The sequence below is a fragment of the Neoarius graeffei genome, chromosome 15 (assembly GCF_027579695.1).
Source record: "Neoarius graeffei isolate fNeoGra1 chromosome 15, fNeoGra1.pri, whole genome shotgun sequence".
NCBI classification, from domain to species: domain Eukaryota; kingdom Metazoa; phylum Chordata; class Actinopteri; order Siluriformes; family Ariidae; genus Neoarius; species Neoarius graeffei.
Window position 1 is genome coordinate 27,699,375 of NC_083583.1, and position 25,914 is coordinate 27,725,288.

General features: G+C 41.9%; 1 protein-coding gene across 2 annotated transcripts in view; it reads left to right on the forward strand.

Moving 5' to 3' along the window:
* The window catches only part of adamts17 (ADAM metallopeptidase with thrombospondin type 1 motif, 17), a 347,817-nt gene that overhangs the window by 272,010 nt on the left and 49,893 nt on the right, over positions 1–25,914 (forward strand). For both annotated transcript variants that reach the window (XM_060941102.1, XM_060941103.1), the window contains 2 exons: positions 10,038–10,197; positions 23,828–23,963. In XM_060941102.1, coding sequence (XP_060797085.1) covers positions 10,038–10,197; positions 23,828–23,963 — 296 coding nt within the window. The remainder of the gene's footprint in view (positions 1–10,037; positions 10,198–23,827; positions 23,964–25,914) is intronic.

The following is a 25,914-nucleotide window of genomic DNA, read 5'->3' on the forward strand; positions in this document are numbered from 1 at the left end:
CTATGGCTACAATTTAGGCAATGGGAGATCGGGAATCATTTGTATCCTCAATAATAATAATAATAATAATAATAATATGTTACCCTACCTTGGAGTTGCTTGAATTGAAGTAAACTTTTTATTTACATTGTGTTGTGTGTTTTGTATATTTTTTAAATACATTGTCCATTACTAGTGGCATCTCATCTCATTATCTCTAGCCGCTTTATCCTTCTACAGGGTCGCAGGTGAGCTGGAGCCTATCCCAGCTGACTACGGGCGAAAGGCGGGGTACACCCTGGACAAGTCGCCAGGTCATCACAGGGCTGACACATAGACACAGACAACCATTCACACTCACATTCACACCTACGGTCAATTTAGAGTCACCAGTTAGCCTAACCTGCATGTCTTTGGACTGTGGGGGAAACCGGAGCACCCGGAGGAAACCCACACGGACACGGGGAGAACATGCAAACTCTGCACAGAAAGGCCCTCACCGGCCACGGGGCTCAAACCCGGACCTTCTTGCTGTGAGGCGACAGCGCTAACCACTACACCACCGTGCCGCCCTACTAGTGGCATATATGGTAATTATTAATTTAATAAATTTACTTTCATGGGTCTAAAACATCTTTTTCAGCTAGCCTACAATTTAAGAGTCTATAAATCTAAACTACGTACCCATACCAGAGATTTTCACATTGCCTTTAATTAATGTTAACCTTGTAGAATCGGCCTACAGTGTGGAAAATCCCACTTTTTATGCAATGCATGATCAAAATACATGAAAATCAGAAATGTCCCCCTTTTTATTGCAAAGATGAAAACGTCAGTTGTTCTAATGATATTTTCACCGCCAAACCGAAAATGTCCCCGGTTTTCTTCTCAGAAATCTGGTCACCTTACATTAACAGAGACTGAACTCAGAAGCTGGAGGGGGTTCTCGGGGAATGTTTTGTCCCCTGCTGTAAAGTTCAGTATTCTGAGTACAGAATGTACCTCCACCTTTTGTTTGAAGCAGGCATGGTGGATTATAATAGGCACTGTCGAATAATAGGCACTTTCTATTGCTTTTGAACTGTTACCCTCAGGCAGTAGGAATCGCTACCCAGCCCTTTCAAGAAATAGGACAAAACGGTCATTTATTCCACAAGTGATTAACTACTTAAATAAGCACCTGAAAGGTAACGGTAGGCTTTAATTTCTCTCTGGGTCTCTGTTCAGCGGGTCTGAATAGTGACAACCCTTCAGTTCCTTCTTCTTTTATGAGAACATCTTATATGTATTTCTCATCTTATCTCATTATCTGTAGCCGCTTTATCCTTCTACAGGGTCGCAGGCAAGCTGGAGCTTATCCCAGCTGACTGTGGGCGAAAGGCGGGGTACACCCTGGACAAGTCGCCAGGTCATCACAGGGCTGACACATAGACACAGACAACCATTCACACTCACATTCACACCTACGGTCAATTTAGAGTCACCAGTTAACCTAACCTGCATGTCTTTGGACTGTGGGGGAAACCGGAGCACCCGGAGGAAACCCACGCGGACACAGGGAGAACATGCAAACTCCGCACAGAAAGGCCCTCGCCAGCCACGGGGCTCGAACCCGGACCTTCTTGCTGTGAGGCGACAGTGCTAACCACTACACCACCGTGCCGCCCTTATATGTATTTATTGTATTTATTTCCCCAATATTCTGAAGGCCTCTTTGCATTACCGGGGTATGGACTGATGCTATGTGTTCGTTACGGGAATGTTGATGTCAAAACCTGTCTTTAATCTATAGTTTTTCTAGTCTTTGGTCAAATTTTAGCCTTTTTCTGGATTAAATGCAATACTAACACTGTGATATGACTGGTGCATATGTGTTGAATGGTCGAAGTGTTTTATGTGTTTTACCCTGCTTGTACGGTTGTGCTGGAGACCGACATGTTTACTCACTGAGAAATAATTTCCCTATGGGGACAATAAAGTATCTATTCTAATAGAGCAAAAGTTTACTCAGATACTATAGGGTGAGATTAATTCAGTCAAGGCACGGTGGTACAGTGGTTAGCACCATCTCCTCACAGCAAGAAGGTTCCAGGTTTGAACCTCATGGCCGACAGGGGCCTTTCTGTGTGGAGTTTATATGTCCTCCTTGTGTCTACATGGGCTTCCTCCGACTGCAAAGACATGCAGATTAGGTTGAACTTGTTGTACGTTGCTCTGGATAAGCATCTCTGCTGAACTGTAAACCTTCATAGGTCATTACATTTAACTTAGTTGAAAACTTTGGGATCGTATACAGTGATTTATTTGTTGAATAACAAAGTCCAAATTTAAGTACTCCATGAAGATGTAGGTCAGTTTTGAAGGCAGCCAGTGACTCAGCTGTTCAGATATCAAGGGAAGATCATTCTCCCACCCACGTGCAAGAATAGAGAAGAACCTTGATGCACACCTTCCTCGTACCCTGAGAGATGGAAGGTCCAGTCTAGCAGTACGAGAGGATCAGATGGAGCATGGTGCAGTTCGGGGTGTGATAAGTGCTTGAATTTCTGTGGGCGATGAACCACTTTTGGCTTTTTAGGCAAACATTAGTCTTTTAAATCTGATATGGGCAGTTACAGGAAGCTAGTGGAGGGTGCGTAGCAATTCTTCGTTTGCAACCACGTGATCAAAACTGCTTACATCATTGACCACTGCCATGTTGGAGGATATACAATATATATGTAGAATGGTAAGATATACAGTACAGTGGTGAGAGTACAGACTGGAAGGTAAAGAGGAGTTACATTTAGAATCTTGTAATCTTTTCTCAAATCTGTTTTAACCCTTTGATGCACAACCTGGGTCAAAAGTGACCCGGCTGAGTTTTTATTTAAGCTGGGTTTGCTTAGCTTGTGCATCAAATGGTTAAAAACAGTCATTTTGATTGCTTCAGAATATACAGTAGGTATCTAACACACTGTATAACATTTAGTTATAAAAGAGCACTCACCGGGCGAGGAGGCTGCAGTATTTGAGGTAGTGGATTGGCCTGAATCTTGTTCGATTGACTCTGTGATCGTTTGGGAAGATTCTTCAATAATTTTACGTTTCTTTCTGCACTCTGTAAGCCTAGCATTTCGAGCTACCACTTTAGGACCATCTTTGATGTTGTTGTGACTCATATTTTGTGTTGGATCCCAGTCTGGATCTGTAAAATTGTAGAGATCAGCTGGTTTCCCTAATGGGAAGAAAAAGCAAAATAAAAGCAGCAGCATCAAAAATTATATACAGCTCCTTTTAAAATGAAATAATCGTCGCAGCCTTTGATTGTCGGCTCACACTCTCAATGATCGCGGCGAGTTTTTGTACGACCAGGCTATTAAATGATCCAATATTTCTTATATATTGGAATCTTTCATTAATAACTAGTTCATAGCACTTACTATTGATAAAATGTTCACTGCAGACTCGTGTGGTTTTTGCTTTCTCATCCCTTAGATCAGCCCAGTTTATGTTGGACAGCCAGTGACGTCTATGCTCCATGGACAACTCTCTTGTTTTTTCTCCTTGATTATTTATAATTGCTGGAATTCTAAAGAACGTATAAGTCCCCTTGTCTCAAATAGAGTTGTGCCCGCATCTAATTACAGCACAAAGAGTCGGCATAGCGAAGAAACAAAAGGAATTCTTGAACATAACAACCGCTTGAGCATATCTTCTATAGCAAATGTGCGCTGCGTGAGTTTGTGTATCTCCTCCAACATGGCCCACTTCTGGTTCAAAGCCTCATGCATAATTAGCTATGACGTCACGTGCAAACAAAGAATGGTGTACCTGGGAAGGTAGAGAATAAGTTGTGCAGCTGCATTCTGTATCAGTTGCAGAGGCAGACCTCTCAGGAGCCAAATGAAGTAGTCCAGTCTTTTAGTATTTTAGTCAAGTCAAGTCAACTTTATTGTCAAATGTGCTATACATGCTCGACATACAGCCTTTAATTTATTGCAAACAGGCAATGCAATAAATAAAAATAGAATAATTGAAAAAAAAACCAATATAAACAGTATAAACACTCTAGATAGGAACTAGACATAGGCTAAACACTCAAACAATATAAACAGTATAAATAAACAGTATAAACACTAGATAAGAACAAGACAGACTAAACACTCAGACAATATAAACAGTGTAAACACTAGATAAGAACTACACATAGACTAAACACTCAGACAATATAAACAGTATAAACACTCTAGATATGAACTAGACGTAGACTAAACACTCATATATATATATATATATACACACACACACACACACACACACACACACACACACACACACACACACACACATAAACTGGTTCAAATAACCAAACAGTCAAGGGCACTTGAGGCAGGGGCGCAGATACGTTTTTTTGAACTGGGGGGGGACAAAGCTGCCAGCAAACCAACCCCAACCCCACCCCCAACATGTGTTGTGCGAGGAATATACTCTGATGCCCTCAGGGCGGCGACATTACTCAGCTAAGACAAAAAAAACATCACTCCTTCATCCCTGCAACCGTTAGCTTAGGCCTACTAATAAATAAAGAGTAGGAATAGAGCACACCTGTGATGTCTGGTGCTCTCATGTGCTATTTACCACTGACACGACAGGATGTCATGTGGGTTGAATATGTGTGTGTGTGTGTTCTGGATGACTGTTGACTGTTTTGTCTACCCTTTGTATTTATCTATAGCATCTAGGTCTGTGTATCCTATGTATTGAGACTTGGACTGTCAAACTTAATTACCCATAATTGAAAGAAATAAAGCTTATTGATTCTGATACTGATTCCAATCACTCCCCAAGCATGCCATATGCCGTATGCAAAAACTGTTTTATTTAAACATTAACTGACTTTCAGCACACTGATTCTTTAAGAAAACAGAAAGAGCAGGGCGTAAAAAAAAAAAAAACACAAAATGTAATTAAAAGTCACTTCTTACTTGATGTGCCTTACAAACACATAAACAGCATAGCCTATATATATACTAGGGCTGTAACGATACACCCAACTCACGATTCGATTCGTATCGCGATTTTTGACCCACGATTCGATACGCCCACGATTTTTTTAAAATGTTTTTTTAAAGTAGTAAATTTGACTTATTAACATTTACTTACTTACATTAACTATTTAATAACAAAAAATTCAGACCACTGCAGAGAATGAGTAATATGTATGCAAAAATGAACAAATGTATATCCAAAGATTGTTTTATTTCTCAAAATAATACTGTTGAGCCGGAAGCTCTGTTTTTTTCGGTTCTGAAAAAGTCATTTTTCCAAATCGGGGGGTGGCTCTCTCACTGTCTCACTCTCATAGGGCCAATGATTTTCTGTGATCGCGGAAAACAGATGGAAATTACGGAATTTTTATGGTGAAACATTGCTCGCGTGTCAAAATGTAACTGCCGCAGAAGGCTTCCGCCCAAGCAGACATGCCTTCAGTGTTGCCAGATATTGCTAACGTTTTCCACCCCAAAATATGTTCAAAACCAGCCAAAAAGCACCTAAACCCGCCCAATCTGGCAACACTGCATGCCTTTCCGGTCAAGTGATTGTGATTGGCTTGTGGCACATCTAGCCAGCCAATGAGCTGCTTGTTTACAGATTCGCTTCCCGCGTCGCAACCAGAACGGCGACCGCTTAAAAGAAATGAATGCTCTGCCAGTGGCGAGTGTGGACGTTGCGTGACTCGCAGAAGATTGTCGCAGGTCGGCGAAAAAACGACTTACTAATAGATATAAAAAAAAAAATAAAAGTAATTTAAGTAAGTTTAAAATGTAATTTAAATAAAAAGTAAAGTATTCATAAATTGAAGTTTGGAAGTGCCTCTGTTTTTGGGCTGAGAAGTTTGAAAGGGTTTACCGCGATTCTGCCTTCTTGTATCGCGATACGGATCGTGGCTCTGCGTATTGCGATTTCGATTTCGATACGCATATCGTTACAGCCCTAATATATACATGAATAAAATTGTAAATAAGTAGTCTACATGAGTTTTCAATAAATGGCCTCAAATGCAGAAACAGATTATGTGAAGGATCCAAAAACCTCTCTCTTCCGATCCTTGCCCTGAATATATTGTTGGGCGATGTCTCTCCTATTCAGATTGTCCAGCCTCTCTTGGTGGATGTGGCACACTGCCACTCCATTCAGCCTTTTTTGGGTCATGGTGGACCGCAACCGTGTTTTAAGCCTCCGCAAGCCACTGAAACTTCGTTCTGCCTCTGCAGATGATGCGGGCACTACCATTAACAATCTGAGAAGTGTTTCAACTTGCTCAAAAAGGGCATGAACTTCAACAGGCATTGCTTTTAAGGTCTGTGCAGCATCTGCAGTGGTTTTGAAACTGTACTATGTATTATGCTCTTGGCTTGTGCTGGTTTTCCACTTCTATAGTATTTAGAGCAATGAAAACACAGAACACCATCAATACCAGGACTGACATGCAGCCAGGGATACTTTTCATACCATACTTTTTGGAATGACAGTGTACGGTGCTTCATCACCTGCTTTTGAACAGATTTGGGGTCAGGTTGATTTGGTTTTGTATATGACACGTCAACCTCCTCTCCCTTTCCTCCAGCTGTCTCTGCCCTTGCTTTCTCGTCTCCTGTCCATCCTTCTTCTGACCCTTCTTCTCTCTCTCCTTCTTCTGACCCCCCTTCTTCTCTCTCTCTTCCTTCTGCCTCTTGCAGTTGCAAGCCTAGTGCACTACTACTACCCTCGTGTGGATCACTTATTTCACCTCCCTCACTGCCATCACCAGGAACTACCTGCAAGCCAGGACAATGATAACATTTTAACATAGCCTATGGAAATCCAAAGTTTACACATTATCATCACGCACAGAAATTGCAAAACTAGTTTTAAAACCGCTAAGTTCCAACTGTTAAACATAGCGAGAGGCTGGGCTACGTGTGTGTGTGTAAAGTGTAAACCAGTGCATCCTGACTTTCTAACTATGCCTATGTGTTGCGTGAGCGGCAGTCAGTCAACAACTCTTCGCAAAGTTTCCTTATGAAACAATATGCTCGCTGAAATTATGGCAGGGAACGCCAGATTAAACATTAAAACTGCCTTCTGAGCACTGTATCTACAGGCTGCCACCGAAAGAAGGAGGCTACCAGAAAGGCATCTCTACTCCGTATGATTTTACTTTCACTACGACATTACTTTGAACAGACTATCAAAAAATTGCAAGGTGATATGATAAAGTAAGGCACAGTTTACTTACAGTCGTTTTTTGAAAAAAACGATGCAATCGTTTTCTGCCTTTTCGGTTTGGCACCCTTCATCATGCCGTGTTGGGGTCCTGAACTAGGAGCTGTCCCCGATATGCCTGTCAAACTTGTTGTGGGTAACCATAGCAACCAAGCTCGAGCTTGCAACCTGTGCAGTCTGCGCAGCTCAACCAACCGAATATCAGTCTTTGTTTTGTTTTATGTGATTTGTTGCAACTACAGTGGTGCTTGAAAGTTTGTGAACCCTTTAGAGTTTTCTATATTTCTGCATAAATATAACCTTAAACATCATCAGAATTTCACACAAGTCCTAAAAGTAGATAAAGACAACCCAATTAAACAAATGAGACAAAAATATTATACTTGGTTATTTATTTACTGAGGAAAATAATCCAATATTACATATCTATGAGTGGCAAAAGTATGTGAACCTTTACTTTCAGTATCTGGTGTGACCCCCTTGTGCAGCAATAACTGCAACTAAACGTTTCCGGTAACTGTTGATCAGTCCTGCACACCGGCTTGGAGGAATTTTAGCCCATTCCTCCGTACAGAACAGCTTCAACTCTGGGATGTTTGTGGGTTTCCTCACATGAACTGCTCGCTTTAGGTCCTTCCACAACATTTCGATTGGATTAAGGTCAGGACTTTGACTTGGCCATTCCAAAACATTAACTTTATTTTTCTTTAACCATTCTTTGGTAGAATGACTTGTGTGCTTAGGGTCATTGTCTTGTTGCATGACCCACCTTCTCTTGAGATTCAGTTCATGGACAGATGTCCTGACATTTTCCTTTAGAATTCGCTGGTATAATTCAGAATTCATTGTTTCATCAATGATGGCAAGCCGTCCTGGCCCAGATGCAGCAAAACAGGCCCAAACCATGATACTACCACCACCATGTTTCACAGATGGGATAAGGTTCTTATGCTGGAATACAGTGTTTTCCTTTCTCCAAACATAACACTTCTCATTTAAACCAAAAAGTTCTATTTTGGTCTCATCCGTCCACAAAACATTTTTCCAATAGCCTTCTGGCTTGTCCACGTGATCTTTAGTAAACTGCAGACAAGCAGCAATGTTCTTTTTGGAGAGCAGTGACTTTCACCTTGCAACCCTGCCATGTACACCATTGTTGTTCAGTGTTCTCCTGATGGTGGACTCATGAACATTAACATTAGCCAATGTGAAAGAGGCCTTCAGTTGCTTAGAAGTTACCCTGGGGCCCTTTGTGACCTCGCCAACTATTACACGCCTTGCTCTTGGAGTGATCTTTGTTGGTCGACCACTCCTGGGGAGGGTAACAATGGTCGTGAATTTCCTCCATTTGTACACAATCTGTCTGACTGTGGATTGGTGGAGTCCAAACTCTTTAGAGATGGTTTTGTAACCTTTTCCAGCCTGATGAGCATCAACAACGCTTTTTCTGAGGTCCTCAGAAATCTCCTTTGTTCGTGCTATGATACACTTCCACAAACATGTGTTGTGAAGATCAGACTTTGATAGATCCCTGTTCTTTAAATAAAACAGGGTGCCCACTCACACCTGATTGTCATCCCATTGATTGAAAACACCTGACTCTAATTTCACCTTCAAATTAATTGTTAATCCGAGAGGTTCACATACTTTTGCCACTCACAGATATGTAATATTGGATTATTTTCCTCAATAAATAAATGACCAAGTATAATATTTTTGTCTCATTAGTTTAACTGGGTTCTCTTTATCTACTTTTATGACTTGTGTGAAAATCTGATGATGTTTTATGTCATATTTATGCAGAAATATAGAAAATTCTAAGGGGTTCACAAACTTTCAAGCACCACTGTATGTATGTACTGCTGTGCACCTCAATAAACCGAATGGTAATTAGTCTTTTGATTTTTCCGTGAGGTTTGCCTTATGCAAAGAAAAACAGCATAGACATTTTTTCCTCCCTATAAGTGGGGGGGGACCGAACGAGGTGAATTTAAATCTGGGTGGGACGAATCCCACCCGTCCCACCCTCTATCTGCGCCCGTGACTTGAGGTATAGCAGGTAAACATGAAACATGAAATAAGCAGTATAAACAAACTAGCAGCTGTTAAGATGAGGTAGTGCGGAATAGTGCAAATGAGCGAGGTAAAGTGAGATGTGCAGTCCCTGAGTTCAGTGTGTTAATGAACGATGAGATGTATGTGTGTGTGTGTGTGTGTGTGTGTGTGTGTGTGTGTGTGTGTTGGGGGGGGGAAACTGTGAGGATGACATGTCAGATGCTGAAGGGGGGTGTGCGAGCAGAATCTGTGGCAGGGGGCAGAGGGGGAGGAGGGGCAGAACAGGGAGGGAGTTGAGCCTCCTGACTTCCGGGTGAAAGAAACTGTTCTTGAGCCTGCTGGTTTTGGCCTGGAGACTCCACAGTCTCCTCCTCGACGGCATTTTAAAATCAATGCAACATTTTACAGAGGGCCAGTATAATGTGGATAATATAGAATTTTCTTGTTCTTGTAAGAACTCTGGCTGCTGTATTCTAGACTAACTGGAGTGTGTTAGTTATGCACCTCCTGAACCATGCAGACAGCAAGACATTACATTATTCCACTAGGGCAGGAAAAAAAAAAACTCTTATGTAATTGTTATTAAAATCCATCATGTGTTCCTGTGTCTATTTTTAGGCGGGCAACTTACAGTTGTTTAATGATATACATTTCCAGATGTCAGCATTTCCTGTTTTTCCCATTGTACTCACTTTGTCAATCTTTTGGTGCATTGAATTAATTTCGGATTCCTCTTCCTCTGATCCTCATCCTAGGTTCTCCTGTTCCATGATCAGACATACGGGATCCATTATGAGTACACAGTGTCTCTGAACCAGTCTCAGGAGAGCAGCGCAGAGATGCCCAGAGAACCCGAGCACCTCTACTTGTGGACGCACAGCAGCTGGGAGGACTGCAGCGTGCACTGTGGAGGAGGTACAAACAAATAAAAAAGCAAAACATGTCCCAAGCCTTTCAAATACTATCTATTATGTGTTTTTTAGCCTATAGTCACATTTCGGTGAGCGGATGGCATGGTGGAGTAGTGATTAGCACGGTCGCCTCACGGCAAGAAGGTTCTAGGTTCGAGCCCAATGGCTGATGGGGGCCTTTCTGTGTGGAGCTTGTGTTTTCTTCCTGTGTCTGTGTGGGTTTACTCCGGGTGCTTTGGTTTCCTCCCACAGTCCAAAGACATGCAGGTTAGGCTAATTGGTGGCTCTAAATTGCCCATAAGTGTGAATGGTTGTTTCCCAAGCCCAGAAATGGGAGGGTTGCTTCAATTAATATGACGTGGATCAGTAGGGTCCACATGGAACCTCATCTCATCTCATCTCATTATCTGTAGCCGCTTTATCCTGTTCTACAGGGTCGCAGGCAAGCTGGAGCATATCCCAGCTGACTATGGGCGAAAGGCGGGGTACACCCTGGACAAGTCGCCAGGTCATCACAGGGCTGACACATAGACACAGACAACCATTCACACTCACATTCACACCTACGGTCAATTTAGAGTCACCAGTTAACCTAACCTGCATGTCTTTGGACTGTGGGGGAAACCGGAGCACCCGGAGGAAACCCACGCGGACAACATGCAAACTCCGCACAGAAAGGCCCTCGCCGGCCACTGGGCTCGAACCCAGACCTTCTTGCTGTGAGGCGACAGCGCTAACCACTACACTACCGTGCCGCCCACGTGGAACCTGACCTGGTAATAGTGCTGGACAAGGAAGAAGAAGTCACATTTCAATGAGAAATGGGGGAGGAATCTGGCATTTTCCAAAAAGCTGAATAATTATATATCATACATGCTTTCATATTCCTAACATTACAAAACCTTATATTTCCAAATGTGGCACCAGTACATCCAAAGGAAACAATAATGAGAAATTTTCACGTCACTGCAGATTTTCCAAGTGTAATTTGGGCAATGGATTGTACTCACATAGCCATAAAATCACTTTTTTAAAGGGAAGTTGTTTACAATATACGGCAATTCTTTATGCAAAGGTTTGTGTGGTTGTTACGAACAGAGCAGATGGATTTATGAACGTCCACTGAGGTGTGATAAACATCTACATGTGTAATACATTTTCTCGTTCATGGAATTAATCACAGCATAAAACGTGTTCTGTGCATGCTTTGATTAATGAGTGAAGTGAGGTCATTTATTTTCCACAGCAAACAACTCAAGCTATGTTGTTTGCATGGGTCACCATTAGGAAACGGAGCTATGAACAAAGCCATTAAACAGTGAACCAATGGTCCATGGCTGAAACATATGCTATGGCTAGAGCAAAGTGTATGGAAGCTAGCTGGATTGCTAATGCAGGACCTGTACCTTTGCAGTGCATACTTGTTGTCTGTGACTGCATTTGTGCTTTGTGTTGATGGTGAAGGGTTTGAAATTGGATGATCAAATCAAAAATACCCATTACATTACGTGACATTACATGCCACTTAGCAAACGCTTTTATCCAGAGCGACGTACAATGAGTGTAGAAGTCGGGTACACGGAGTGCTGAACTTCTAGGACGGATAACCCCAGGCTAGACAGTACACACCCTGGGTTGGTCTAAACTGATATGCAATTACACAGTAGGCAGGGAAGCAGGGGAGAGGTGTAGCCTGATAGCCTGGGCCCGCCCATCCTAAGCGTGACGCAACACGAGGGCCTGTTGCGAGCTTAGTCTGGCCAGGCAAGCTATCTACAGCTCTTCCAAGCTCCCGAAAAATCGGGAGCCAATCAACTTTGAGCATCTCCAATGGCCCTGGGTAGAGGCGTGTTCAAGGCAGTGACGTAGTAGAACTGCGACCGGAAGCCATAGATTGTTTACAGAATCTATGCCGGAAGCGCTTCATTCACTAGAAACATTACGAACATGGAGCAAGTTCTCATTGAAAACAGAGCAAAGAGCAGCCCTGGAAGTATTTATTGAAAGGAAGGACGTTTTCGCCTTGCTCCCGACCGGCTTCGGTAAGAGTTTAATCTACCAGTTAGCCCCGTCGCGTCACATACGTCAGAGGAAAGAGTGATGTGATTGGTTTAAGCTTCGTCACAGCCTTTTCTGGCTTCGACCAGTAGCAAACTGAGGCATTTCAGGGAGGCGGGTCAACCACGCACTTTGGGAAACGGTTGGGCTTAATATCTTTGCCAGACCAAATGCTCGCAGAGCTTTGAAGTCGCATTAGCCAGACTAGTAGCCTGAAGAAGTGAGCCTTCAATCTGCGCTTTAAGGTGGTCAGGGAGTCGGCAGTTCTGACCTCGATGGGAAGGTCATTCCATCAACAAGGAACCAGGACAGACAGCAGTCTTGAGTGGGCTGGGTAGGAGCAGGGAGGAGGAGGAGGAGGGGCCAGGTGACCAGGGATCTGGCTGGCGTGTAGGGGCAGATCACTACACTACCCGTAGTGCGTCACTGATCATTCTCTGGTGTCGTGATTTCTGCTTGATTCTAACCCATAGGTTTTCAACCTTAGGGTCATGACCCCAAGACCCCAAGTATTTCAGCTTTCGTCCTACTGCAGCAGCAGGTGCTCTGGCTTCAGTTAAAATCCAGACACTGTGAATGATTGAAAATCTCATTAAATTAATAAACGTTGTGATCATATACAGTGATGATGCAGATTTATAACAATTTGCTTGCATTTATTTATGGGAAGCAAGAAACTTGGTCTCATAAAAAGGTCAGTAAAGTCTGAAAACCCTTTCTGATCAGAATCCAATACCAAACATTTGTTGTTCTTGTTTTCTGCTCCTATTCTAATTGATGAAGCCTTGTTAGTTCATCTGGCTGACAGGTGATGAGCTTATGCCATCCTGTGTTGTCCGGCATCCGTCCGGCGTCGTCCACATTTCACGAAAATCGCTTCTTCTCTCTCAATTCTTCACCGATTTTTATTCTTTTTGGCAGAAAGGTAGGTCTGCCTGGGGTGCATATGCAAAGATTCTACCCAAATTTGCATAATTGCAATTAATAATGAAGATATGGAGTAATTAAGCCCTAATGAACAGTTTCCACACAAATCGCTTTTTCTCCCTCAATTCTTCACTAATTTTGATTCTTTCTGGCAGGAAGGTAGGAGTACCTAGGGTGCATATAACTTCTACCCAGATTTGCTTCATTACAATTATTAATGAAGTTATGGACTAATTAAGCCTTAATGAGTAGTTCAACAAAAATCGCTTCTTCTCAGTCAGTTCTTCGCTGTTTTGGATTCTTTCTAGTAAATATTTGAGCTGGACTGGTTGAGAATAGGGGGCGGCACGGTGGTGTAGTGGTTAGCACTGTTGCCTCACAGCAAGAAAGTCCTGGGTTTGAGCCCAGTGGCTGACGAGGGCCTTTCTGTGTGGAGTTTGCATGTTCTCCCTGTGTCCACATGGGTTTCCTCCGGGTGCTCTGGTTTCCCCCACAGTCCAAAGACATGCAGGTTAGGCTAATTGGTGACTCTAAATTGACCGTAGGTGTGAATGTGAGTGTGAATGGTTGTCTGTGTCTGTGTGTCAGCCCTGTGATGACCTGGCGACTTGTCCAGGGTGTACCCCACCTCTCGCCCATAGTCAGCTGGGATAGGCTCCAGCTTGCCTGCGACCCTGTAGAACAGGATAAAGCGGCTAGAGATAATGGATGGATGGATGGTTGAGAATAGAACTGCACAAGGTGGCCCACTTTAGATTGTTCCTTCTGGACTACACAGGGCCAGAATGATCTATGTCATCATTGACGGTCTTGTTTGCTGTTCTTAACGCACTAATATAAAAGGCTTAATGTGAAGCTGCACAAAGTCTCTACTTTCTGACTTGTAGCTAACTGAAGCAATTTATTCCCACAGTAGTTTGAAGTATATGTTTTGCTTCCTTATAACTGATATGAACGTTGCAATTTATTGTTATATCATTGATATTTCGCAAGACTTCTAGTTTCTGTGCCACTACCAGAATATGACCATTACTATGTTTATTCCTCAGTGCATTATCTTACTCTGTTCTTTTCACATCTGATTAGAATATTATGGCTTGTACCCAATAATTCCTTCCTAACTACGTAAATCAGTGTTTTTCGTATTTTTTGTATTATGGACTGGAACAGATATGCAATGCTTGTGATCATTACATCAATGGTCAAGTTTTTTTCAGACCAGGTTAACAAAAGACAGACTGTCTCTGGTCAGTCGATAGTGTTGAGTTGCTAAGCAAAAAGAACAAATAAATACACAGCACTACTGGGTTGTGTGTTTGATCTGGTGGTTGTTACTTTTTTTTTTTAATCCAACACATCTTTGCTATAACAATTGAGATGCTTGGCAGAACATGTGCTGTATAGGTGAAGTGCTTTCAGATTCACAATTTTCCTTCACAAACTGCTAATGGATCCGCGCGTGCACACACACACACACACACACACACACACACACACACACACACACACACACACATATCTGTTCCTTCCAGTGGTTCAGTAAGTTACTGGTTAAGATGTGCTATTGCAAATGGCCTGTGGATTGGGAATTACTTTTGGTGTTGCTCCAAAGCTCAGAGTCGGTGTTCATCACTGACTGAAACAAATTCTCACTTTGGTAGGAATGACAAGTTTACCAACATTCTGTACTCTCTACATATTTACTATGCAGCACAATAGAGATATTTGCTGATTGCAAATGTTATGTAGATATTAGTGTATATATTAAATATGTATATTAGTGTACATACACAAGTAAGTCTATATTGCACAAGCCTAATACATTACACCTCCCCACCAGCAGAGTTCCCCCTCCCCTGAGTTCTAGCTTACCATTTTCAGGTAACTTCCTGGTTTTAGTGTATTTAATGTACTGGTATGTTTAAATAATATTGGTTGGCTTTGAGTGGCCTATCAGATATATTCCACTCAGCTAGCATGATATTGAACGAGTCAAAGACTCGTTTGGTCTGACAGACCATGAAAAAACCCAGCCAATATTATTATTATTATACATACACACTCTCTTCATATCAGCATTCTCGAAGGCCAATGCTAGCTTACCCGCGACTGGGTGCTGTTAGCGTGGCAGTCCAATTAGCTTCCAGCCGGTGTAGCAGTGGCATTAGTGAAGACCAACATGAGCTTACCCTTGACTCGGTGCTGTTAGCGTGGCAGTGCAGTTACCTTCTAGCTGGTGTAGTGTTAGCGCAGGCCAATGCTAGCGCAGTCAAGCCGATTATTATTATCATCATTATTATTATTATTTTCCCTGTGTAATTTAATTAGTTACTTTTAAAGTCAACATTGATAACTACACACAACGGGGCGACCTGGCAGCCAAAATTCTCTCAAAATCTTTGGCTTTTAATGAAGCAAACCTCGTGGCCATGTTTGTTTACAAACAGTCACTCACTCAGGCGAAAGTTTTATATCTCCGACGTGTCTCTTTTCCAGTTTTTCAATGTCCGTTGATATGTTTTTCTCTTGTAAATATGCGTGAAGAATATATAATGAAGTTTTGGTAGCCTTTCAGGTGTTCAGCACGTCTTTAGTTTCAGTTTATTTATTTAGTGCTCAAACCTAGCACTAGATCATCTCTTTTTCCCGACCGACAAAGAAATGATTCTGCACATGCGCAGCAGAAAAGTTTTGTCATTGGATCTTCGCATGAGCTCCGATGTGTGACGTCATGTTGTCTTGACAGTGTGCAATATTATAACAATATTGCACGCTCATTCTCCATTGAGGAGAGTGGCGTAATACATGGAAGATAAGCGATATGATAACAATATTGCATGCCATCAATAAACCCACTAGAAGGGAATAGAATACATGTTTTTATCCATGGAAAAAGTGGCCCGTATGTATAATAATTCTGTATATTTGACACCTCAAGTCAACAATGGCAGCATGGTGGTGCAGTGGTTAGCACTGTTGCCTCACACCAAGAAGGTTCCAGGTTTGAATTTATGGCCAACGGGGGTCTTTCTGTGTGGAGTTTGCATGTTCTCCCTGTGTCTGCGTGGGTTTCCTCCGGATGCTCCGGTTTCCCCCACAGTCCAAATACATGCAGATTAGGTAAAATCAAAGGGGTTGAAAAGTAATTGTGGCTTTGCCCTGTATTCCTCCCCTGTCACAAACTATATGACAAATCAAAATTAATTAAAATAAATAAATAAATAATCCCTCAGCCTGTGACCTGGAAATTGATCAAAGTCTGAAGTCTGCCATATTTCAGGAAGTACCATTTCTTCAAACGTGGTCATAAGGAACAAGGAGAGATTAGGCTGGATCCACAGGCACTTCCTACTTGGAAGTCATGTTTTATTTTAACATGTAAAGTAAACTGACAGTATAAATGTTCTAAGAATCCCACATTTAAAAAATAAAATCTAAATTACACAAACAGTGGGTACAAATAAAGTACTTGCATGAACATCAAATAATACACCTGATGGAGAAGTCAGGTAATGAGTAGAATCTTTTTTAAGTTAAAACAAACATTTAAGCATCTGATGTACACATGTGAGAATGTTTTAATCAATATTTAATCAATATCTGGTATTTTAATCATCAATAAGTAAATTATTAAATAACTTACTTCAGTGATGCTTTAGTAAGCAAGGATGTCTCTTTTGGCACATTTGTTCTCAATTCCTCCTGTATTTGTTTCCTTTTGCTGCATTCTTTCTCCACTTCCTTGGAGGGAGAAGATTAGAAGTAATGAAAGGAAAGCAAGAAAAGGAAATGAGGGATATACATTTTAAGAAATATTAAGAACTCCTAGTCTTTGCATACACCTTTGCAAAGTATTGCTGATCTCAGTGTTTGTGTAAGTTCTGAGCCATGTTTAGGCTTTCTGCCATCACCCTTGTGTTGCCTAATGTTTACTGTTTGGATTTGCCTTCCCATTACTATGAACATTTCCCATGATCATAGTATAATTGATTTCTAAACATTATTTGAAGATATAAGGTCCAGTAAATACAACATATAGGAGAGAAGTGGCAAGTCTGGTGACATGATGTGACAATTACAATCTGTCTCTCAACACAGACGGACAAGACTAAGGAAATAATAGTGGACAGGAGGAGGGAGAGGACACCTCATTAACCACCAATAATCTGTGAATCTGAGGTGGAGAGGGTCAGGAGTTTTAAATTCTTGGGCGTCCTCATTAGTGATGACCTCACCTGGATGTGTAACACCACCCAGCTGGTCAAGAAAACACAACAGCAGCTGTACTTTCCAAGGAGACTAAGGAAATATGGCAATGTCATAGAGGATTCCCTACAGCCTCTACAGTTGCATCATAGAGAGTATCTTGACCAGCTGTATCACAGTGTGGTATGGGAATAGTACCGCCAAGGACCACAAATACTAGCAGAGAGTGGTAAAGACTGCAGAGAAGATCATTAGGGCACCGTTACCATCTCTGCAGGACATCTATCACCGAAGAGTCCACAGAAGAGCTAGCAGCATCCTCAAAGACTCCACCCACCCACCGCACAATCATTTAATACTCATGCCATCTGGCAGGAGGTACAGAAGTATGAAATGTAGGACCTCTGGACTGAAGGACAGGTTCTATTCTCAGGCAATCAGACTCAACAGTTCTGACCTACTGCCCCAACCCACTTTTATATATATACATATATACACACACACACACACACACACACACACACACACACTCCACATCAAATATAATCACACTCTACATAGAACTTGCACAGTAAACTAAGATTTGCACACACACCAAACAATATTGCACTGGACATAAAATTTGCACAGTAAATTGTACATTGGTCTTTACATGTCATATTAGACTCGTGTGTGTGTGTCTGTGCGCGTGCGCGTGCACTGGATCATATATTTAAATATTGGCTGACTTTGAGTGGTATATCAAATATATTCCATTCAGCTAGCATGATATTGAACTCGTCTTCGACTCCTTCAATGTCATGCTAGCTGAATGGAATATATCTGATATACCATGAAAAAAACAGCCATTATTATTATTATTATTATTATTATTATTACACTTATTATTATTATTATTATTATTATTATTATTATTATTATATACACATTCAATGGAACAATTATAGATTTACAAAAAAATTATGGGGGTGGGGAGAATAACTTACCAGTACTGAATGCTGATTCTGGTTGAATGTAATTCAATTCGCTTTTAATGGAGCGAACCTCACAGCCATGTTTGTGAACAAACTGTCACAGTCACTCGTGAGTGTGGAAGTTTTACATCTCTGACATGTCTCTTTTCCAGTTTTTCTCTTGTAAATATGCGTGAAGAATATCCAGTGAAGTTTTGGTAGCCTTTCGGTTGTTCAGCTTTTAATGAAGCAAACCTTGCAGCCATGTTTGTGTACAAACTGTCACAGTCACTTGCTAGCGCAGAAGTTTTACGTCTCTGATGTGTCTCTTTTCCAGTTTTTCGATGCCCGTTGATGTGTTTTTCTCTTGTAAATATGCGTGAAGAATATATGATGAAGTGTCGGTAGCCTTTCGGGTGTTCAGCACATCTTTAGTTTCAGTTTTCAGTTGATTTATTTAGTGCTTAAACCGAGCACTGAATTAACCCCGTCTTCTCTCTCTCCTGGCCGACATAGAAATTGTATGCATGTGCAGCAGCAAAGTTTTGTCATTGGATCTTCGCATGAGCTCTGACGTGTGACGTCGTGTTGTCTTGACAACGTGCAATTTTATAACAATATTGCACGCTCATTCTCCATTGGGGAGAGTGGCGTAATACATGGAAGATACCGTAACCGATATGATAACAATATTGCATGCCATCAATAAACCCACTAGAAGGGAATAGAATACATGTTTTTATTTCCTGGGAAAAGTGGCCCATATGTATAATAAATGTACATTATATATTGTTGAGTGTACATTAGAATTATTGTATTTTCAACTTAATTTATGTTTACTTTTTACTATCCTCCCTGCATTCAAAGTGGGCAGCAAAGGAAGATTTTCATTGTACAGGGAAGCTTATTTTATCTGTGCATATGACAATAAGCACTTTGACTAAATAGCATATCTTTCATTGATTTGTCCTATACATGTCACTATGTGTAATTATTTTACCTCTTTTTTTTTTCCAATACATGCAAGGCGATGTGCTAGGATTACAATTTATTTGGGGCGCATTATGCATTATTAGAGTTGATAGCTGATTTCTCGCCTACGGTTTTCAAGTAACTTCCTGGTTTTAGTGTACGTTACAGGTAAAAAAAAAAAAATTTCAATCTAGGTGATGTTTTTTTTGACCCGAGTTAAAATTTTTAACCTAGTTCATAATTTCCAACCTAGGTAAAATTTTGGATTATCTAAGATTCTTAAAAGGGCTTTTCCATCACTTCTTTTGTCTCTCTTTCTTCCATCCACTTCCTCTCTGCCTCCACCTACCTAGTATTTCCTCTTGTTTGTCTGTCTACCTAATTAGAATTTTTTTTAATATCTTTTTTCATACTTACCCAGGAGTTGAATCCTTCTGACTCTTAACCTAACACCTTAACCACTACACTAGCAATGATTGTAATGGAAGGAGTGATATATATTTTGAATTTATTAATGAGTCTAGTCTTAACCTTGCATCAAGTCGTTTAAAATACAAACTCCACAAATCCTAACCCTAGATATAATAAGTCTCCCAAATACAAGTAGCAAATTGTGAACTGGGTTAAAAATTCTAACCAAGGTTGAAAAATTCCACCTGACCTACAATTCTGACCTATTACATACATAATGCATATTTTAGTGTATTTGAGGCCTCCTCAATTCCTAGGTTCTCCATCCCTCAGCCTGTGACCCAGAAATTGGTTACAAAGTCTGCCATCTTTCAGGAAGTACCAATTCTTAATGCAGTCAGAAACAAGGAGCAAGGAGAGAATAGGCTGGATCTACAGTAGGCTACATTCATACTTTCCATTATTAGAGTTGATAAACTATTTACAAAATATTTTGTTCCTTGGACTGGTTGTTGTATTTGAAAATTCAGCTTTATTACCAAAAATAGCAGAAGACTTCTCAGACAGAGAATACACTATGCGGCAGAGTCATTCTGAAAAGACACGTCACTCTTCCCTGTGCCATCACTCTATTGGACCGACCCCCGTCACTGGAAAAGGCAGAAAAAGTTTCCCATGGAAGCAAACAAGTCTGACAGTATCAGACGAAGGATGTCTAAACATCCAGTTTCTCAAGAAACTTTGTATATTATTCAAGAATTCCTCCACCTTCTCTATTTATTACTAAAGAAACAAACAAGTTTTTTAATGCGATTAAGTGCATGCATTAGTTTTAGCACACGTTTTTCTTAGACAGTATCAAATGTTGGGAAAGCATTCATCTTTATTAAAGTGAGGAAATCCAGATCAGTGATGAACTCTGACTGTGAGTTGTGTCACGACACCAAAAGTGCTTCCAAATCCATTGGCCATTTGCTGTAGAACACCTTGGCGAAGTGATTGTTATTGAAACATTGGAAGAAACAGATGTGTGTGTATGAGATTCAATTCGAAGCTTTGCAAAGGAAAAGTGATCCGAAGGCACTTAACCTGTGTCATATGTTCTATTCATGCATTTCCTCAATGGTTTATCGAAAAGTCCTGCTGGAAAAATGTAGCCAGAGCAACCATCAGACCAAACCCACAACCCAGGAGTGCTGGGTGTTTATTTCTAATGAGCATCAACTAACCAGAGATGCCTTTCTCATATGCCAACATGATCTCACTGCAGTTGTCCAATAAAACACACTGTGTTAAATTGGTTATTATTGGTAATGATCAGGTGCATTAAATACTGTATCAAGGTTAACATAAATTTCATGTCCTCAAAAAGATACATTCTTTCTTTCTCTACTTTTGCTTATAATTTGAATTTCATTTTACACTCGATTCTTTCCTAACCTTCCTGCCATCCTTAGTTCCTTGAATTTAATTTGAAGTTCATGTAACACTTCCACCGGATTTAATTTTCAACTAACATTTTCTCCACCCCTCCTTCCTCTCTTTCCACCTTCCTTGAATTTAATTTGAATTTCATTTAACACTTCCTTCCTTCCTTCAATTTAATTTGAACTTTGCATATTTATTTAATATACATATTTTATTTTACATATATTACAGTGTACAAATTTTAGTGGCTCCTTGGGGACAGAATTTGGGTAGATGTGACATTGAGCCAATCTATGGGTAGCACAGTGGTGCAGTGGTTAGTGCTGCCATCTCACAGCAAGAAGGTTCTGGGTTTGAACCAAGTGGCTGGCAGGGGACTTTCTGTGTGGGGTTTGCATGTTCTCCCCATGTCTGTGTGGGTGTTGTAGTCAAGTCACTAAACCTTGAGTCCGAGTCCAGTCTCAAGTCCCCAGTGGTTAAGTCCAAGAAAATTTCAAGCCAAGTTGAGTCCACTGTTGATCTGAGTCGAGAACAAGACTCCAACCACACCATCTGACGATGGCTGTTGCTACCTTTATGTGACACAGTCTCTGCTACTGTATTGGACTAACATTACTGCTTGACTGCCCCATTTTAGTTAATAGGCTACAGATAAAAAGCTTGTTCATCACTCAGCAAGCCCCGCCCACTATCAATAGGCCAAATAACATGAGAGGGTTAACACTAGCTAGTTCATTGGTCAGCAAACAAGCCCCACAATCAACAGAGCAATGAACATAGTGTGTAACTTACTTCTCTGGGCGGAGTCTTGCCAAATGACGATTGAAGTTCGAGGTTGTCCCCATTGTCTCCTGGATAGTTCTTCTACATATGGAACACATAGCAGTGCACTTTTTTCCCACTGCACGAGAAGTCTGTATAAGCAAAGCGGACAATCCTAGGGGCTTCTCTCCAGGCCTTTTAGCACCATTAACGTTAGTTTGTTCCTGAACATGACGTATGAACATGTGAATGTGCATTCTCTTGCACAAAATTAGTATAAAAATTAATGTAGATATACATATCTTATGGCAAATTATTATGCCATGTTACAAAAAAATTAAGAAAAAAATCAGAGTCCTCGTCTCCAATTTACGAGTCCGAATGCATTCAATGCATGAGTCTGAGTCCGAGTCATCAGTGCTCAAGTCCAAGTCAAGTCACGAGTCCTTAAATTAGGGCACGAGTCGGACTCGAGTCTGAGTCCTGGACTCAAGTACTACAAGCCTGTTTTCCCCCAAAGACATGCATCTAGGTTAACTGGCTACTTTAAAGTGTGAATGGTTGTTTCCCATTTCTTGAAACAGGAGGGTTGTGGCAGGAAGGGCATCAAGTGTAAAACTATGCTGCAATTGACATGACGTGGATCAAAAGGGTCCACATGGCAGTGACTCCACACACGAGACAAGCTGGAAGAAGAGAGTCAGTCTATTTTCCCATCATTAAAGGTGCAGTAATTACTAGAAGGCTAGCTTTTGAGGTACCGCTGAAGGCTTTCAAATAGTAGCATTTACTGGACCAGTGTTTCTGCAAAGCTTTCTATTAAGTTCTGTTTGTTGAACTTGTAATATCTGGAGGATGGTGTTACTATTTAGCATGTTTTTTGAAAGGAGTTACTGTCTAGCCATGTGTTCCCCTGTTGAATTACGCACACTGAATGTCTAGCCAAATGCCATTTAATAATTCTCACAGGATCAAGGTAAAGTAACTTGAATGTTTGACATATGTGTATGAACGGGCTTTGACGGAGTGTGAAGTAAGAAGAGCCACCTGTGAAAACTCTAAGACAGCCATTACAGACATTAAGACTCGTGTGTTATTACCTTGCATTATTTGTGTCTCACATTCCACTCAACCATTTTTCCCCAGAGTCAGTTTCATGGGGACTATGCTGCCTTCAGTAAACATTCAAATGGCTCATTGAGACACATGGTTCATCTTGTCATCTGTCATTTGGTCTATTAACTGTGGTTGATATCTTGGCCTTAATAAGTGAAGAAGGTGGAAATAAGTGTATTCCAAGCACCTGCTAGTACCTTGTAATCAAAAACATGGATGTGGGCTGGATTAGCCATGATATGGTTTCTTATGATTGGTTAATGGAATGATAGTGGTCTAAAAAGCTTATTTCTCCATACATCACCTATTCATTTGTAAATAGTCAGTCTTTGGAAGGCTTAATTAACTCAAATTAGATTTGTTCAGACACCAACATTAGCTTTTCCATCATGCATTTAAAGGCTTGCTAGCATGTTGTGTCAAATGACAAAATCAACCACATACCTCTAACAATGTCATATCCTAAAACAATAAGTACACAAAGTAGTACACTTTTTTAGGGTCTAAATTTTTGGGTGCTTTATTACAACAGCAGATGTTTGGAAAGAAAAGTGTTCCTTTGTTTTCTATTACTTTGTGTGTATACACCGCTAATCTAGTGCTGATTCTGCAATTCCTGATCTGGCCTTTAAAGATCAAAGAAACAACAGCAAGGCATATTTTCTTTATTTACAACCTTTGTGATCAGCTTGATTTTTCCCTAAGCTTTAATGTGTGTCATTTCACTTTGAGAACAACCCTTGTGTACAAAGCTGATTGAGCTGAACAGTTTTATATGCTTTATGTGTTTTTTTTTCCCAGGAGAAAGAAAAACAGTGGTTTCCTGTATAAGGATGGTTAATAAGACCATGACGCTGGTGAATGAGAGCTTCTGTCACCCGGAGAACCGCCCTGCACCTCAAGTCCGTGGCTGCAACACTCATCCTTGCCAATACAGGTCAGTAGGAGGTAGAAGGAGTAGGAGTACAAGTAGTGTATTTCTTTTTCTGATATGATGTTATGATAAATACATTTAATGCAGCTGACAAATTAATATGACATGGTTTAAGGGCTGTTTTGATGCAATATGAGAAAATGTAGTGTGATTTGGTGTTATTCAGCCAGGTGATATTAATGAAGATAACTTCAATAAGTTGGCACTATGCTTTCCTCCAAGGGACTGACAGCCATAAATATCATGCCTCCTTGGTTGTGACCGACAGGCAGAGCTACCACGCTTCCTTGATTGGGACTGACAGGCAGAGAGATCATTTCTACTTTACAGTGACTGACAGATAAGGGCCACGCCTCCTTTTTTGGGATTGACAGGCAGAGAAGCCATGCCTCGTTGGTTGGGACTGACAAGCCATGCCTCGTTGGTTGGGACTGACAAGCAGACAAGCCATACCTCCTTGGCTGGGGCTAACAAGCAAACAAGCCGTGCCTCCTTGGTTGGGACTGACAAGCAGAGAAGCCATGCCTCGTTGGTTGGGACTGGCAAGCAGAGGAGCCATGCCTCCTTGGTTGGGACTGCCAAGCAGAGAAGCCATGCCTCCTTGGTTGGGACTGACAAGCAGAGAAGCCATGCCTCCTTGGTTGGGACTGACAAGCAGAGAAGCCATGCCTCCTTGGGACTGACAAGCAGAGAAGCCATGCCTCCTTGGTTGGGACTGACAAGCAGAGGAGCCATGCCTCCTTGGGACTGACAAGCAGAGAAACCATGCCTCCTTGGTTGGGACTGACAAGCAGAGAAGCCATGCTTCCTTGGGACTGACAAGCAGAGAAACCATGCCTCCTTGGTTGGGACTGACAAGCAGAGGAGCCATGCCTCCTTGGTTGGGACTGACAAGCAGAGAAGCCATGCTTCCTTGGGACTGACAAGCAGAGAAACCATGCCTCTTTGGTTGGGGCTGACAAGCAGAGGAGCCATGCCTCCTTGGTTGGGACTGACAAGCAGAGAAGCCATGCCTCCTTGGTTGGGACTGACAAGCAGACAAGCCATGCCTCCTTGGTTGGGACTGACAAGCAGAGGAGACATTCCTCCTTGGTTGGGACTGACAAGCAGAGGAGACATTCCTCCTTGGTTGGGACTGACAAGCAGAGAAGCCATGCCTCCTTGGTTGGGACTGACAAGCAGACAAGCCATGCCTCCTTGGTTGGGACTGACAAGCAGAGAAGCCATGCCTCCTTGGTTGGGACTGACAAGCAGAGAAGCCATGCCTCCTTGGTTGGGACTGACAAGCAGAGAAACCATGCCTCCTTGGTTGGGACTGACAAGCAGAGGAGCCATGCCTCCTTGGTTGGGACTGACAAGCAGAGAAACCGTGCCTCCTTGGTTGGGACTGACAAGCAGAGAAACCGTGCCTCCTTGGTTGGGACTGACAAGCAGAGGAGCCGTGCCTCCTTGTTTGGGACTGACAAGCAGAGGAGCCGTGCCTCCTTGGTTGGGACTGACAAGCAGAGAAACTGTGCCTCCTTGGTTGGGACTGACAAGCAGAGGAGACATGCCTCGTTGGTTGGGATCGACAAGCAGAGAAACTGTGCCTCCTTGGTTGGGACTGACAAGCAGAGGAGACATGCCTCCTTGGTTGGGATCGACAAGCAGAGAAGCCATGCCTCCTTGGTTGGGACTGACAAGCAGAGAAGCCATGCCTCCTTGGTTGGGACTGACAAGCAGAGGAGCCATGCTTCCTTGGTTGGGACTGACAAGCAGAGAAACCATGCTCTTTGGTTGGGACTGACAAGCAGAGAAGCCATGCCTCCTTGGTTGGGACTGACAAGCAGAGAAGCCATGCCTCCTTGGTTGGGACTGACAAGCAGAGAAGCCATGCCTCCTTGGTTGGGACTGACAAGCAGAGAAGCCATGCCTCCTTGGTTGGGACTGACAAGCAGAGAAGCCATGCCTCCTT